We start from the raw sequence: 18,652 nt of genomic DNA on the forward strand, positions 1-18,652 counted from the left end.
TCTACAAGCTTCTATAGTTCCGTTTATAGGGTATGTATCTATTTGTGTTTGCGATACGAGAGCGTGTGATTATTAATTTCACCCACCAATGGAAATCGAACCGGAATCATATTTTTTTTTACATATATTTGAAATATTCAACCCAGACCAGCACTAGGTTACGTACGTATTTTTATGAAAGTTGATAAAAGGGAAAATTCGTGTCTAATGCTAATAACTGAAAAGCAGCCAGAAATCAAGCCGTTTTATTTCTCGAGTATTTACCATTTCAGCATGCTATAGAAATAAACTTACAACAAAGACATGGGAGTATTTTTTTGTAACTTAAAATGTTAGATTTTAAGGGTGTTTAGTTTTCTAGTAACGGGTGTTAGTTTTAAACGCATGGTTTTCAATCTGGCAATACCTTTTTTTGGGGTAAGCCTTTTTGACAGCTGTCACTTGATATATCAATGTTTTATTAGTTATTTTATAATGAATAGACTTTCTCCTGAAAAACGTTTGCAAATCATGCAAATTTATTAGTAAACTAATAGTTCACTTGTTCGAAATTGTTTTTTGAATATAATAGTAAAGCTTTATCTAAAGCTAAATTCTTGACCATTACATACATTAAATTGTATGCGTTTTATTTCTTCTTAAAAATCACACGTTTTAAAAAACACCCTGTATAAAGAATACAAGCTTGTTATTTCATTTGATTTAGGTATAGGTTAGGAGCAAAAATAAGGACGGTAAATTAGGTCAGCTTAAGGATTTGAATGAAAATACTCCGTTTTTCTAACATTGTTTTACACACACCTCAATCATTCATTGGCTAGTTATAATTTTTCACATGGTTAAATTTTGACACTTTCGGGTTGAATAGAATGGTTTGAAATTTATTTGTTTGACGTTTATTCAGTTCATGTACTGAATAAGTATTCTGCTAATAATGGGAATTTAAAAAAATATATAACTTGGGACTATAGTTGCAATATAAGTAAAATTGATATTTTGTTATATTTTTTAAGAACGAATGTTTCTATCTTTCTATCTTTCAAATGGGACTGAAATGGTGAAATTTCTTGATGGAACTAAGCCATCCCATCTTTAAGCAAACGTCAAAAGGTAATCTCGGAAAACACACTGTCTTTCGCATTTTTGGAACTCTAAATTATTTTATATTGAATGTTGATAACAAAATTTGAAAAATTGACCACGATTTTGAAGAATTTTTGTTTTTTCTTATACTTGTAAATAAAACGCGTTATTTATGGTTTGATTGAAAATATTTAATGCAGAAGAGGCTGGTTTTCGGTTGCCGACTAGCACGCGTTGACGTTTTGCATCTGTCATATTTTGATTATGACATTTAAGATAGTAACTTGGGGTCTGTTACTCTGTTCCCATGACAATACCCAGGGCTCTGGTAAACACACGCGCTTAAGCTGAGCGTTTAGTTTTTTTTTTTGCAGACTTAAGATTAATTCATATAAAAACAATTCCAACGTCGCAAAACATAACACAATAAAATAACATATGAAAAATATTCGTAAAATGTCAAATATGTAGTTCGATTACAGATATCGTTTAATAGATTTCGGAGAAGCGTCTTGATCTTCGCTTACATTTATTTTAAATTTCACAAAAGGGAAGGAAGAATTGTGAACATATAATTCACATTTATCGCAGAGTAAAATTTACCACCTACGTAAATGTAGACTAGTCAAAAAACGCTTTTGTAATAGCCAGAGTCATAGTGAGGAACTTATCTTAAGGCTATTTTGTATCAGTTTTATGTTGCTGCTACACATTAAAACTGGTTTTGACAGCTAACCTAAGTTTCGTGTTTTATGTCACTGTTAAACATCTTTGGTTTGGTCTTTAACTGAATCATGAATCTTACAATCCAAAAACGGTTGCAATTTATTAAATTGTGTTACCAAAATGCGAGCTCTGTTAAGAAAATTCAAAGCAGGCTTCTTCCATTTTATGATCACTTTTAGCGGCTATTGGGGCTATTATAACTGAATTTCTAACCAGTTTACTTTAAACCATCAACACGCTTATGTAGAAAGTTGTATCGGCCAGTGTTAGTGATGAACGTGAATAATCGGTTCAGCACCGTTTACAGCAATTGGTGATCTGTTACTCCATTATATGTGGAACATTTTTCGAAAGAATTTAACTCTAAAGACTTTCAAAATACAGCTTGTGCCAGAATTGAAGCCGAACGACCTACCTATAACAAAATACCGAATTTTTGTTCAATGAGTTCTTGAAAAGTTGTCTGAAGATCCACTTTTTTATCGAAAAAAGTTAAGAAACTCATTTTTGATTGAATTGATACGTGAACAAGCAAAAGAGCCGTCTTGCAAGAGCTACCAATGCTGATTATCTAAATAAATAAATAAGGTGACACAATAATTCGTAGGGTCTAGAGCAGCTTTACTTAACCTGCAGCCCTCGAGCATATAAAAGTTGGCCCGCACCGTGGTTTAATAAATTCTTAAAATATGGAGTACGGAGAAAAATATATCCTTCTGAGTTTTCAAAACGGAAGCAACACAAGAACGTACATCATCGAACGAAATATATCTGATGAAAATAGATCATTTCAAAACGAATGGGAAACAGAATATTTTGTTGTTTAATATGCTATGAAAAAGTTAACAGTAAACAAATATTGTCTGAAATAAAAAAACTACAGCTGTCTGATTCAACATGTGTGAGAAGTATTGAAGACATTTCCAAATATATTCGTAAAACTGTATGTTTTTTAGCTTGGCTTTCGATTCCAGCACTGATATTTCAGCAACATCTCAATGCTTGGTGTTTGTAAGATATTGTGCAGAACAGAATTTAATCTTCGAAGAATTTTTCAAATTCCTTCCGATGAAAGGTCAGACAAAATGACATTGATATTAAGAAAATCGTGAAATCCATGATTGGATCTGAAAATGGATTTATAATCTTGTTTAAAAAAATATAATCTGACAAATTTAATTACATTTCATTGCATTATTTATCAAAAAAAACTTGGCAGCACGGATTATCAATTTAAAAATCGATGCTGCGATTATATTCGAGCGAGAGAATTAAACCACAGAAAATTTAAAAGCCCTTTGGAAGAATTGGGAAGGGAATATGGTGACGTTCTTTTACATACCTCTGTGCAATAGCTTAGTACGGGAAGGGTTTTGAAAGGTTGTTTTCCTTGCACCAAGAAAAAATCCTCTTCTTACAACAAAATAGAAAAGAATTGCAAGATGATCAATGGTGGTGTCTTTTAGCATTTTTATGCGACATCACAGGAAAACTAAATAGCCTCAATCGAAATTTACACGGAAAAAATAACATAATTTCACAGATGGCAAGTAAAATATTTGCTTTTAAAGAAAAGCTTAATATTTTTCATGAAGAAATAAGAAGCAAACAGGTACAAAATTTTCCAACAATGGTAATAGCAATGGACCTCATCGAAATCTCTGAAGAAAACTGCTCAACAATGTTGAATTACTTAACAGCGCTGTCAAAAGAATTTGAAAAAAGGTTTCATGATATCAGACAAATATAACAATGCTTAACGCTTGTAAAAAACCAAAGGTGGCTTTTGTTTTAAATCAATATCAGGCAAAGTTTTTTGATGAGTTCATCGATTTTAAAAACTATTCAAATCTTGAAGCTCTGTTTAAGGAAAAAAAATAAAAAGGGGATTACTTAGAATTTTGGAGCATTGTCCCTGAAAAATATGCAATCGTCAAAAGAAGTTCACAGATTCTGCTGAAATTATTTGGATCTACATTTGTTTGCGAATCTTCGTTTTCCAGAATGAAATATGCAAAAAATATTTACCGGTAGAAACTTACGGACTCTCACCTAGATGATGAATCTGAAATTGTTCAATCGAATTGAATTGAGCTGAATCATCTTACACAGACGGAATGAAGACGAAAGTCAATTTGACTATCAAAAAATTGATAGTCAACAATCACCTTAGTCGATTTCAGCCCAGACTTTGGAAACGGCAATTACTCTCCTTCTCAACAAGTTTTTTTTCCACATGATAGTGTGAGGAATCAAGAAAACAGAGAACCAGTAAGAAGATTACCCCATAATCCAAAGGCCCATAACCGGGGCAGGGAGTATATTAATTTAAGATATGTTTAATATTATATTTGAAAGTTGTTGAAATATAGATTTTTTCTTCAAGTTTTGAGATATTTTGCATACGGAAGTATTTCGCGTTTTCTTTAGATAAATACTGGACTGGCCGACGCGACGAGCAAAACCACGACTGGATTAAAAAAATAAGACGATTGTTGCATTTTTCTAGGTATTAAATCCCTATCCCATAATTTGTTGAAAAATCACTAAAATAAAATATTTATTTATTTTAAACAGGCAATGGAAACATCAACGATTTTTTTTCTTTTTAAGACAGATTAATATTTTCTTGATCAAAAGGTTTCAGTGTTATATACATAATAATTATTATAATTACCAATATTACACAAATATGTACATACATTTTTTATTTTTGTCTGTGTGTGTATGTGTGTTGTATACATATATTTAATATTATATTATATTATTTTTTTTTTTAAACTTTGCTAGGTATATACAAATAAACGATTGTTTGTTTCAATTTTTTTATAAAACTGCATTTTATAATTTCAAGTCCAAGGCGAATATAATATAATTCATGCAAAGCTCAAATTAAAACCAAACGAAAAAAATCAATTAAAAAAGCCAGCAGAAGGTAGTAAGTTGTATAGATTGTACATAGTTTTATTTTCTTCAAGTACATTAGAGTGCACACGTACAAAATTAATTGACACAATTACCTACATTTTGCATACAAAATATAATTGCATGACAACAACGACACGTCAACAACAACATTTTATTACGAAAATATACATAATAAAAAGGTATAGGAAGTGAAGTTAAGTGTAGCCGTTTTTGGTGCACCCTGAAAGAAGGATTTGCGCATCGTACGTTTTAGTTTAGTCATTCTCATTATATTGAAGCAAGTCAAATTCAAACATTTTGAAGAAACCACCTTTAAAAATATAGATAAAATATAGCTACATAGAAATGTAGGAATTTTCATTACTCGAGGAAAGTGACTCAAATGGTTTGTGTTTATTTCGGAGTTGAATGATGTTGCTAGGCAAACATTTTGCTATATTCAATGAGTGCACGTTAACTCTACAATATGGCTAAAAAAGATTACGTTTTGAAACACTCGGCGTTTGGTTTTCTATAAGGATAAAACCTTTAGCAAACATATTACTATTTCTTGGAAATATCATTTGTCTACTGGACCAAACAGATAGATGATAACTTTCTACATTTTTCCTTTGAAAAAGAAAAATTGCAAATTGGCGCCCGAGCAGGGATTCTCTGATCAATTTGGAAATGGCTTCATCAAGGGTACTACGTGACAAACCAGTAGGGCCTTCAACCTCACAACAACCGACAAGCTAGAAGAAGGCTGGTATTATTAAAGGGTGATTTTATAGCTATTATCTTTTTGGTAACACTCGTTTTAACAGCTGACGAACGTTTCGTGTTTTATTTTACTGTCAAATATCTTCAGTTTGGTCTATAATTTAAGCATAAATCGTCTTACAAACGAACAACGATTGAAAATTATTGAATTTTATTGTCAAAATTGGTGCTCTGTTAAGAAAGTTCAACGCTTTCAAATTGTAATCAGCGACGAATCTCATTTCTGCCTCAATGGGTACGTAAATAAGTACAATTGTCGATTTTGGACTGAATATCAGCCAGAAGCATTGAGCTTCAAATGCATATAGAAAAAGTCACAGTTTGGTGCGCTTTATGGGATGGTCATCATTGGACCGTACTTCTTCAAAGATGATGCGAATCGTTACGTAACTTTGAATGGTGAGCGCTACCGTGAGATGATATCCAACTTGTTTTTTGCCCAAAGTGCAAGAGCTTGCATGACTTGTGGTTTCAGTAAGGTGCCACATGCCACTTATTGACAGGCAAGTTCGGTGAACATTTTATTTCACGTTCGGGACCGGTTAATTGGCCGCCTAGGTCGTGCGATTTAACCCCTTTGGACTATTTTTTGTTGGGCTTTGTTAAAGCTCATGTCTATACAGACAAGGCCGCTTCAATTGACGCATTGGAAGACAACATTGAACCATTTATTCGTGTGCATGACTTGTGGTTTCAGTAAGGTGCCACATGCCACTTATTGACAGGCAAGTTCGGTGAACATTTTATTTCACGTTCGGGACCGGTTAATTGGCCGCCTAGGTCGTGCGATTTAACCCCTTTGCACTATTTTTTGTTGGGCTTTGTTAAAGCTCATGTCTATACAGACAAGGCCGCTTCAATTGACGCATTGGAAGACAACATTGAACCATTTATTCGTGTGATACCGGCCAAAATGTTGGAAAGAGTATGCCATTGGATTAAGCGGATGGACCATTTGAAGCGCAGTCAAAGTCAGCATTTCCATGAAATAATCTTCGAACATTAAGTTTGATGGACCATACTATCGATTCAAATAAAGATTTCATGCATTTTTCTGAATTGTATGAGTTTTTTCACAAACTTTCCCTTAGCTTTTAAAAAATCACCCACTGTAGATTCAGAATCCACACACTTAGGCCAAAACAAAAAGCAATTGCGATACCACATGAATCTAGATAATTACTTCTCACTATTGTCGAACCATTTTGAGCTTTTTATAAAGCGAAGAAGATATTTGATATCCTTTTTACCTCACTGGGATTATCAAAAGGGTAGTCTCCAAGATGAAGTTTGCATCTTAGTAAAAGAGCAGGGCAAGTGCAGAGAAGGTGAGAGATTGTTTCCTCTTCTTACTCGTCCATACAGCTCCTGCAGAAGTCATTTGAGGCTACACCAAGTCGTATTGCGTGCCTGCCTATAAGAAAGTGTCCTATAAGGACACATTCTGAAGCTAATATGAAGTCTACTTTGACATAACAAATCTTTAGACCGCTTTAGGTCCAGTGCGAGTTTGTTATCGCGAAAGCTGTTTTTTTTAGCAGAAGTTTACATGTATAGCTATCAGTATACTCGTACCTATCCTCTCTCTTTCAGGTGAAATAGGTATGACGGTTCCATTTTTAGCGAGTTCATTGGCTCTTCAATTTCCCGTGATGTCTCTGTGGCCCGGCACCCAACATAGGTGAATGTTAAATCGATGCTCCATCTCCATAAGATTTGATCGACAATCGAGGGCCGTTTGATATTTGGTTGAGACACCGTCAAGACATTTAATAGCAGCCTGAGATGCGAGTTATACTCAAACTTCGGACGTATATAAGACTTTTAAATAACGGAAAGATGAGAAGGTGTGAAACATTTCTTGCATCGCCTAAGGAAACCTAAACACCTTGCGTTATTTTTGGCGACATCGCATATGTGATCGTTCCACAAGAGCTGGTTGGTGATACACATACCGAGAATATCGAGATGTTCAGTCCCCTCGATGCAAGTGCCACCCATGGATAATGGCATGGGGTGTATGTCTCGCTTTAACGATACAAGACAGCATTGGGTTTTCGAAGCATTAAATTTCAAGCGGTTTTTTAATCCCAATTGTACAATTCTGTTTAGGTCGGAATTTAATGAGCTTATCATATTTTGTAGTTGCAGTTCCACATCTGAAGAAGAGGGGTGTGAGTCTGAAAACGAATATGAAAACCTAAGAGTACTATCGTCAGCGTCAATGAGAAAAAGTGTTGGAGATAGAACAGAACCCTGGGGCACACCAGCATTTATTTTATGGACTTCAGACTTGAATCCATCCAATACTACTTATATCGAACGATCCGAGAGGTAATTACTAATCCAATGAAGCAGGGATTCTTAAAAACCGAAAGCACGCATTTTCGATAAGAGAGCCTGATGCCAAACCCTATCAAATACTTTTGAAATATCAAGTGCAATAATCTTACTTTCTCCAAAACGATGTAAAAATTTGCTCCACTGTTCGATGAGATGAACCATGAGATCACCAGTGGACCCATTGCTTCGAAAGCCGTACTGACGGTCAATTAGAAGCTTTCGATCTTCGAAATATTTCTTGAGCTGATAGTTAATCTGCGTTTCTATGACCTTGGAAAGAAGAGACGTAAGTGCAATCGGTCGGTAATTAGACTGTGAGCAAAATTCGCCATTTTTGGGAATAGGCTGCACTAATGCGGTTTTCCATCCGCTCGGAGCGAGGCGTGAAGAGTAGGACAGATGAAAAAGCTTACGCAGTGGTTTTGTCAGCGTTGAAGAACACCTCTTCAAAACAACAGCGGGGATACCATCCTGACCAGCGGATTTATGTGTATTAAGATCTTTTAGGACTCTCGCCACAGAACGAGAGCGAAAAAAGATTGGCCCCATAGAATCACTACCGCGCTCGATAACAGGCGGAGTCATAACACTCACTGGCAGCATTAAATTAACGGCGAACTGCCTAACGTAGAGATTAGCTTTTTCTAAAAAAACTTACAAATGGAGTGTTATTGACAACGAGCGTAGGAACCGAGGAAGAGAAAGAATTCCTCATGTTTTTTACAAATGACCAAACAATTTTACTGCCTTTGGGACATTGCAGTATTTGTTACCGTAATTTTTGGTCATGTAAAAATTTGGTCTGTCGAATATGGGCGTTGCAGGCCTTTCGGCTTGCTTGAACTTATTCCGGTTTACCTCAGTTGGATTGTCTTTAAAACATCGGAAACTTACGTTCTTAACCCTAACAACCTCCTTACTGCTCACATCGAACCATGCGTTTTCCTTAGGTCTGATGCTTTCAACCCTATTCGGGATAAAAGTTCTCATTTTCAGGAGAATCAAACATGTGATCATATCTGCGCTGGCGTCAACAAAACTATCGAGGAAGCATAGTAAACAGTTGAAGATCCTGAAATAATTATTGAGACCGTCCCAGTTGGCTTTCTCGTATTGCCAAACGGTTCTCCTAGGAGTTCTTTCTTTAACTGAAGAGTTTTGACACGAGAAATTTGCAAATATAACACAATGTTTATATTTGTCTAGAGGAGATAGAACACTAATAGTGTACTTATCAGGGTCAGAGAGACCACCAGGACGTCCGGAGTCTTGAGGTGTGAAACTATAGATGGAGTCAGCCAATAACCGGAAAAGATGGAGAATCATGTGGAATAAGGAACGGATCCCGGATGTCGTATTGATAACAGAGTCAATGTCCAGGCCGACCGATTTTTTATTTACCTTTACTTTGGATCCCAACAAATCAATGACTCTGTACTGTATTTTTTAAAACCGATCTCTAAATCGGGCTTTACAAAAAATTGACATGTAATACAGTTCTTGTTTTCAAATGATAATGTATGTTTGAAGTCGGTCAGTTTTCAAAAGCGCTGTCCATTCGACCAAGTGATGAGACTAGACGTTTGTATGTGAGTTTATGTCCTCCAGTAAATGGGTCAATTGAAATTTAAACTTTTTGCATATGTAATTTCTTTCATAGTTTCCAAATTAATCTCCCTAAGTGCTGTTTTCAGTATTAGTAATTAAAACAATCAAAAGCATCTAAGGACGTTATTATACAAGCAAAAAAATCATGCTACCATTCCAAAAAAGTTAAGCATGCAAAACAACCATAAATCCAAAAACAAATCTTATATAGAATAAAATAAATAATTCAAATCAAACAAAATAAAAAATCAAATTAAATAAATTAACGCTTTTCCAAAACTTTGTATTTTTTTTTTAATTTTTCCTTTTGTTTTAGAATATACAATATATTTTTTTTTAAATGCATTAACTTCTAAATTCTCTAAGAAAACAAAATGTTTTATTATTATTTTTTTGTTTATATTTTTATTTTTTCTATATTCTAGACTAAGTCTTACTTCTTTCTTTTTATTCTTGCGACCATATTGCGGCTGAAAATATTATTTTAAGAGGGAAGAAAGAAAAAGAAAAAAAAGAACAAGGACTCATTATGTAGAAATGTTCATTTACCGTCAGAGCTGAGAATGTTTTATAAATGATTTGAGTTAATTTTTGTTTAATGAAGGAAGGATATGTGAGAGTTTGCGAGATTCGTATATTTTGCAAGTTTATTGTGTTTTGGTTCACAATGAGAATGCGTGTATTATGTTTGATGATATTTTGTAAAATAGACAAGGATATTTTTGTATATAGACTTCTAAATGTGAATAGGTAAATTAGGTAACGTACATATTAGTTTAGTTGATGACTTTGGCTTTTCTATTTTTCTTTATGAATGGATATTTACATAAACATTCTAAAGTAACAGCTAATTTCTTATGTACAATTTATTTGGGAATATCGTGTCAAAAATGAGGTTTTGTATTTTTTTTACAGAATAGAAAAACTATGAAAGTCAACAGAACAGAAAAAAAGGGGAAATAAATAAAGTATACGCCTTTAGAACTTCTTTCGTGGATGTTTTTCGATTTGAAAAATTCAAAATTTGTTGGATTTTTAATTAAAGGGGTGTGTTCATGAATGTTTGGTTAAAATACAAAATAAATTTTGAATGTAATGTATAAAAACAATACAAAATGTGTAGGTTAATAGCCGATGGTCTATAAATGAGCTGAAAATCTTTCCAAACTTAGATAGTTTATTTCTAGCTTGGTAGATTATGTAGCCACCATAACCCAGTTTTGCTTTATAACCAAATTTATTTAATTCAAATATGACTTGAGTTAATTTTGTACTACAAATTGTTTTTTTTTATTTTTTTTGTTTATTTTCAAATAAGTTTCGTCCTAACAAAATCAAGTAGTAAAATGTTAACCCAACACACAAAAGCATTATCAAATTAATTTGACAAACTAGTTTAGTAAAAATGTCATCACGACCTATCAGACATAGTTCCTGTACAATGGCTGCGTTCAATCTCAGAGCTGTAGGGTATCCGGATACCTTTTGGTTTTGTGTTTTACGTGTAAGAAAAACAGCTGGGATGTCAAAAAAGTAATCGAAATGTATCCAAGAATTTCTGGTATATGTGGGTATATGACAGAACAGCTGATTTTACAAATGCTTGAATTTGAAGGAACGCGACAAGCGACAATCAATATCAAATTCGTATATTTCTCCATGAAAATCCAGTGAATTATTAAAGTAATCAAATGAAATTGTTATGTGAATAGCTAAAAATTGTTTTTATAATATGCAATGCTATCTCAATCCAGGTATCCAACTCCCTCAACCTCACTAAAAATCCAAACATCCCAGAATAGCTTATCCAGCATGAGATTGAACGAAGCTAATCAACATCCCAAAGGATTATTCACATGAGAGCGACCAACGAATATTCGTTCATTTTGATATTTCCTTTTCACATGGTTTGATTTTGTTGTCACTACAGATGAACAACAAAGACTGAAATGAAATATGTAGGTTAAGATCCTCGCGAGAATTTTATTCGTTGAAGTGTGGATCGTATGTGGAACGCGAATCTAGTTTGACAGTTCGTCACAACCTGATTGCTTAAAATGTCTCCTGTTTTCGAAAAGAAAAAGATAATTTTATTATCTTCAAATTAACTAAAGCTACATTTCTACCTTTTTTTAATAAATAGTTGGACTTTCCGTTCACTCTGTTATTATATTCTGAGCTCGCAGAGCGCGCTCTGAACATATTCAGGACAAAAAAAGAAACACAAATTTGAAGCTCTGAACGAACAAAGCTCAAAAAGAAATACAATAATTTTTTTGACAGTTCAAGCTCTGCTTTGGAATAAAAAAGAAAAACGTCAAAAGACTAAAATTAATTTTTTAGGTTATGATACAAGGAAGCATTTTATTCGTTGAAATGTGGATCGCATGTGGAACGCGAATCTAGTTTGATAGTTCGTCACAACCTGATTGCTTAATATGTCTCTTATTTTGGATTAACTGAAGCTTTATTTCTACCTTTTTTAATAAGCTGCTTTAAACCACATTTATTCATTTACTCGCCGGTTGTTAGTCGCTCTTTTGTGAGTAGTTCTTAAACGTGTTAATGTCCAAACACAATGGTGAAGCTGAAGCTTGTAGTACTGTCAAAGTTGGAAAGTGGTTATGTCAAAGTTAAAAAGTATAACACACAGCGCTACAATGTGAAGTTCAAGCCGAAGCTGAAAAGCAAGTTAGGTGAACTTTTACTTTAGACTTTATGCTGCGCAGGTTTTGACATTTGTATTGTTTAAATGGATAGTTGAAGGATAAAGTTAAAAACATTTGACTTGATTCTGTGCCTGTAGCGCTTCAGTATTGTGGACGTCCTTTGCTTCAAAGTGCTCTTTTTTAATGGATCGCATGTGGAACGTGAATCTAGTTTGACAGATTGACACCACTTGATTGCTAAAATATCTCTTATTTTGGAAATGAAAAAGATAATTTTATTATCTTAAGATTAACTAAAACTACATTTCTACCTTTTTTAATAAACTGCTTTAAACCACATTTATTCATTTACTCGCCGGTTGTTAGTCGCTCTTTTGTGAGTAGTTCTTAAACGTGTTAATGTCCAAACACAATGGTGAAGCTGAAGCTTGTAGTACTGTCAAAGTTGGAAAGTGGTTATGTCAAAGTTAAAAAGTATAACACACAGCGCTACAATGTGAAGTTCAAGCCGAAGCTGAAAAGCAAGTTAGGTGAACTTTTACTTTTGACTTTATGCTGCGCAGGTTTTGACATTTGTATTGTTTAAATGGATAGTTGAAGGATAAAGTTAAAAACATTTGACTTGATTCTGTGCCTGTAGCGCTTCACTATTGTGGACGTCCTTTGCTTCAAAGTGCTCTTTATTAATGGATCGCATGTGGAACGTGAATCTAGTTTGACAGATTGACACCACTTGATTGGTTAAAATATCTTTTATTTTGGAAATGAAAAAGATAATTTTATTATCCTACGATTAACTAAATCTAAAATTGTACCTTTTTTAATAAATTGTTTTAAACCACATTTATTAATTTACTTTTGTTGTTAGTCGCTCTCTTGTGAGTAGTTCTTAGTCAAAGTTGAAAAAAGGTTTTTGACATTTGTATGGTTCAAATGGATAGTTAAAGGATAAAGTTAAAAACATTTGACTTGATAGAATGCAGGTTTAAATTCTTGTCGTACTTCACTATTTTGGACGTCATTTGCTTCAAAGTGCTTGTTTTTAATGATTGCTTCTGCTTCAAGTAGATTTTTTTTTGTCAGCAGGTTCTTTAGTGAAGCTGTCAGAAATTAACTCCATATTTAATAATTAAATGGTATGTGTTTTAATTTATTTGAAGAGATTATATGTAAGACACATTAAACTTATCGGTTAAGATGAATAAGCTGAACTCCACGATGGTTCTTTCAATTGGCATTAGTCAATAATTGTAAATCAATTTCCAATAACAAGGATCATATTGAACAGCCCGCTTTTTTGGCAGCTGTCAATTTTCAAGCTGTCGTCTTCTAACAACTGACAAGAACAAATTATACCAATTACACATCGTGTTCTACAATTGAAAAGTTGAAAATAAAATGTAAGGAACGCATAATTTTGTATTTTGGATGTTTGGGTTGGCGATTTAACACCGCAAGAATTGAAACACCAAAAACCCCAAGATTGGCGGAATAAAATTGTATTGTTCTTTTTTTTTATTTGATTTTAAAGTTTCTTATGCTTTAACAAAAGAATAACCATTATTTACTTCATCATTGGATCTGATAATGCTTTTGTATGTTGGCGTCTGCTAACTAGTTAATTCTACTTAACTTATTAACATTTTTTTTGGACAAAACCTTGATTTGAAGATGATATATTTGAAATAAACAAAATAATTATGCTTTTTAATGATTATAAGATAATAATTTATTTTATTTTATAGAAAAACAAATAAAACAAATTAAAAAAATGCTTGAAAAAATACGTTATACATAATATACAAAAATGTAAACGTTTCTAAATACCTAACAAATTAAAAAAAGAAAACAGAAAATTACTTTTGTTCATAATTTTTATAATACAGTACTGTGCAAACAAAAATTGAAATAATTTTCATAAATACCATGAAAGCTGGATACTAGTACGATCAAAAGGTGGTTTCATTGGGCCACTTTTCTTCGAAAATGAGGCTGGGGAACAAAGCTTTGGCCAGTTGTGGATGTTAACCGACAATTGAAGGCAAGGATTTGGATGACTTCAAGTTCAAAGAGAATGCCATGCCATAAAACACAACTCATTCCATAATCACTCGAAACTGTAAGGGACTAGTGTTAGGCCAACAACTCGGAAATGATTTAAGCACTTAAGGAAAATGTAATACAAGAAATCTTTGAGCTTTAGTAGGAAAATATAGGCTTGGAAATTGAAATACTCTACTGAGAAGTAGGCTAAGCCAGCCACTTGAACGGTATTGTGTTCTGTAAATAATCAGACAAGTTACATTTCACTTTGAAGTCACAATACATGAAAACCAATTAAATTTTGTTTATCTTATTGCATTTTTAAAAAGAAACTTGTATCTGGTCAACCTTAACACAACCACCAAATTTAGTATTTTTATTTATTGTTTCGATGTTGAAAACAAATATTCTGACTATGTTATACGATTTTATATGCACAGCACCGTAATTTTCAAAAAATCTCAACATTTAAAAAAAATTATATCAAAAATAATATTAATAGATCAACTGAATAAAAAATCTCAAATCAAATACTTGATACAACACATATTATGTTAAGCCAATATAAAACCACTCTTAAACTGAATTAAGAAAATAAGTTATTTTTATAATCTTTAGTTTTTTTTAATCATGCCAAATTATAGCTGTTAAAACAATTCTTTTCCCAAGTGTATATGTATATCGTAAATATTCTTTTCGAATGTGCTAAATTAGGGAAACTAATCAATAAAACATCCCTTAAGTTTGATAAGTTAATAAACAAAATAGAAAAAAAATATTAAAAAACTTTTTAAAATTAATTAAAGAATATTAACGTTTCGACACATACACTTTTTAAGTATACGGATAGATTAACATATAAATTTCAACCATATATCATTTAAAAATAAAAATTATTACATTTATATTATAAATAAATTTATTTACGACATATATTTTTACGCTATATTAATATTTACAAAAAAAAATCAACATAAAATTTTAGATATGTAAGTATATAATATATTTATAATGGTTAGTAATACATTGAATTAAATATTGAACAAAACAAAAATGTAAAATATATATAGATGAGAATTATGAGAACAAGTATAGGGGATTAAGGGGGGAATTTTTGTAAAACAAAAATATCTACACAGAAAATTTGTCCGGAGCAGAAAGGACAAACAGTTTTCAATTCTACCAAAAAATTAGAAGAATATGAAACTGCACAGAAATATAAATTTATTGGGTTCTATATTCAAACTGTTTATAAAGTGCATCAGATTATTATTGTTAATATAATGTTGGAAGGTTTATGAAAAAATAAATAAAATATACAACTTTATTTTTACCTATGTAAAGAAAATATTAAATTTTCAAATCACTTGAAAGAGAAAGAGATTATGAAAAAACAATTAATTAAACTGTGAGAAAAATATATTTCTAAACATCGAAAAAATCTTATTTTCAATCTTATAAGTTTATTATGAAACTACAACAGAGATAGTAGATATTTTATAGGCATCTAATAGTTATAAACAAATTCATAGATCAATAATGAGATAGAGAGAGAGTAATGTTTTTTTTTTTTAGTTGGATAGAACTACATAATGGAAGATGTTTTCTGTACGAGAGATCTTATGTACGTTTGTTGATATATTTTTAGATATTTATAATGTTTTTTTTTGTAATTAATATAATATTAACAATTACCACCTCTCCCTCGGCTCTCTTTCTTTCCAGCTCTTTTTGTTTAGCATGCTCTGCAGCAATACGGGCTTCTATTACCACCAATGATTCGCGGGTGAAGGGACGGAACAAACTGCGTTCTTCCTCAGATATCGAGTCGGAATCTTCTGTCATTGTCTATGCGGCCAACGATGAGAGCCTCAGATTTCCAAGGCCTGCAACAAAAATTATTTCTTAATTAAACAATAAATTTTTCATAATTATAAAGTACTAGCTTTTTACCCGCGGCTTCGCCCGCGGTGGTAAAATTAAATAAGTATGAGAGTTAAAGGGTAAGGGTATAATAATAGAAATGAGTCAATATAATAACTAATAACAATTTTTAAAAATTACTACAGACAATGAAGTTTCAACACCTTAATATATGCTTATTGAAATGCAACAACAAATGTTAAAATATATTTCACCGTAACAAAAATAAATAATTCGGAATTCTAAAGAAAGAAGAGTTCACCACTGCCGGAGTCTATTTTACGTAAAACTTGATGGAAAATATGATTTTGCTCTGGAAGTAATTGAGGGACTAATTCTGCCACTTGATGTTGCAGTGCTATGAAATCATAATCTAGCTCTCGTGCAATTTCATTATCAAAATCATCGACATTGTCTCTTCGAGGGCGTGACATTCCAAAATCATCTACTTTTTTTCAAACCATCGTAAAAACCTTGTTTTCGATTATAATTAGCGTTTTATTGTAGACATGTTCATTGAAAGTGATGTCTGTGTGTACTTGCTGCAGTTGATGTAAAATATCTTCAGCCATGTATTCTTTGTACTTATTCCAAATATTTTGAGGGTTAGAAAGACCGCAAGAAGATGACAGCTTAGCGTAAAGTTCCCTAATTTTATTTGGCGATCGGCATTGTACAGCTTCCTCCATAGTTTCATCCCAATGATTGTCATTTTCTAACAGTCGCCGAGCTTCACATGCTTCTCGGTAGGTTTGACTTTCCTGACCATTGACAATTTTGAGTTCTGTAGAGCTAATTGGACCTCTAACATGATGCAATAACATGCGCAGACAAAAGCATTCAAAATTCGTAACATGTACGGTAAATATATAAAAAATAGAAACAGTTTGAATTAGATATTGTCGTCACCGTCGGTAATACAGCGGGTTGGTATTACAGTATTCAGGGTTGAAACTTCATTACTATGATGATAGATAATGCTGATGGCGTTGAAGTAGCTAAATTTGACGATATTTTGACAAACAATTTTCTTATTTTTCGTATTTTTTTAAATTTTTTTTTAAATAAAAAGTATCCTATGTTACTTCTAATACCTTCAAGAGTGTATGTGCAAAGTTTCATGGTGATTGGTTAAGTAGTTTTTGCGTGAAAGCGTAACAAACAAACTTACATTCGCATTTATAATATTAGTATGATTTATAATTTTACTGCACAAAAATTTATTCATCATCTCCAATTTCAACAATAAACTAGAAACAATTTCAGTTCAAAATAAGAGATGCAGATATAGTGCGTAAAAATAATATTAATGTAGTTTGCACAACAGCCTCTTGCCCCTCACATGAAAATAATTTGACTGAAAATCTTTTCCCCTTGTTTTTGATTCCTAAAGTTTTATCAATACATCGATCCTTTAACTCCGTTTTATCCAGAGCAACATTGTCAATAAAAATAATTAAGTAAATTAAAAAAAAGTTTGGTGGAGCAACATTCCGTTGAGAACTAGGGCCTAGTGACTTACAACTCTCAACCATTCCATTTTATATCTAACAGTTATCTTACTTGAGTTTAATTATGACTTATGATATAAGGATTGTTTTTTTGGAAAGCCTTTCGTAAAAATTTATATGAATACGAAACACAATACCCGTGTTTTTTTGGCATTCTAAAAATAGTATAGAAGAAAATTCCCAAGAAAACCCATGGGCAATAGCCAGATTTTTGTATTTAACAATTGGTATAACTGAAAGAAGACCTGTCAGAATAATAATAAAAAAACACAAATGAAAGAAAGTTTTGTGAAAAAGTTAAAATAAACGCCAGCAAAAAAATCTAACTGAAACTAATAAAAAGGAAAATTTTTAAGACGAAATAATAAGAAAATATTGAGATTTCAAAGTTTTAACCAAACAATTTGACATAAAATAAAAACTTTAAGAAGGGGGTTTGTTCGTAGACTACTACATAGCATGTGATGTTGAAGCGAGTTTAAAGCTCGCCTTAATTCTTTGTATACCTGAATCGAGTTGAAATGAGCTTGATTCAACTGGATTCCGGTCGGGGTTTGAATATGGAGTAGGTAGCATATTCTTATATGGTGCTGAACTATTCAGTTCTTCATTGTTTAACACGAATCAAAGTATCTCACTTGCACTTTACAAAAAACATCGAAACACCATTTGCATTTCAGAAATTGCTGTCAATCTTTTTCATTTTTAAACCTCCTTGTGCGGTGGAAACACCAAAAAGATTTATTTAATCTAAACTGAGATAAACCTTTTTGGTGGAAACTAAGCAAAACTTAATTATCTTTTCTATTGTTTTCTCTTGCAAAATAAGCATAGTAAGTCCATTTTCATTAACAAAATTAAATAATATCAACAATAACAGATTGATTTTTTTCCACGATGGAAAACACATGATTCCAAATGCACAGCTACTAAACGAACACAAACATCGAGATGCAAATGCATATCATTCTTACCAACATTTGATACCGAAATCACATAAGATCCATTCGAGACTTGTGTAAATGTCAAAAACCCATCCGTAGGAAGATTCTACTT

General features: G+C 32.4%; 1 protein-coding gene across 50 annotated transcripts in view; it reads right to left on the minus strand.

The window, feature by feature from the left end:
- Positions 1-18,652, minus strand: part of LOC129953640 (sodium channel protein para) — a 190,266-nt gene that overhangs the window by 128,056 nt on the left and 43,558 nt on the right. For all 50 annotated transcript variants that reach the window (XM_056066914.1, XM_056066929.1, XM_056066955.1 and 47 more), the window contains exons 4-5: positions 15,858-16,048; positions 9,888-9,920 (exon numbers count right to left, since the gene is read on the minus strand). In XM_056066914.1, coding sequence (XP_055922889.1) covers positions 9,888-9,920; positions 15,858-16,007 — 183 coding nt within the window. In that variant the 5' untranslated portion in view covers positions 16,008-16,048. The remainder of the gene's footprint in view (positions 1-9,887; positions 9,921-15,857; positions 16,049-18,652) is intronic.

The sequence above is a fragment of the Eupeodes corollae genome, chromosome 1, assembly GCF_945859685.1.
Source record: "Eupeodes corollae chromosome 1, idEupCoro1.1, whole genome shotgun sequence".
Lineage (NCBI taxonomy): Eukaryota > Metazoa > Arthropoda > Insecta > Diptera > Syrphidae > Eupeodes > Eupeodes corollae.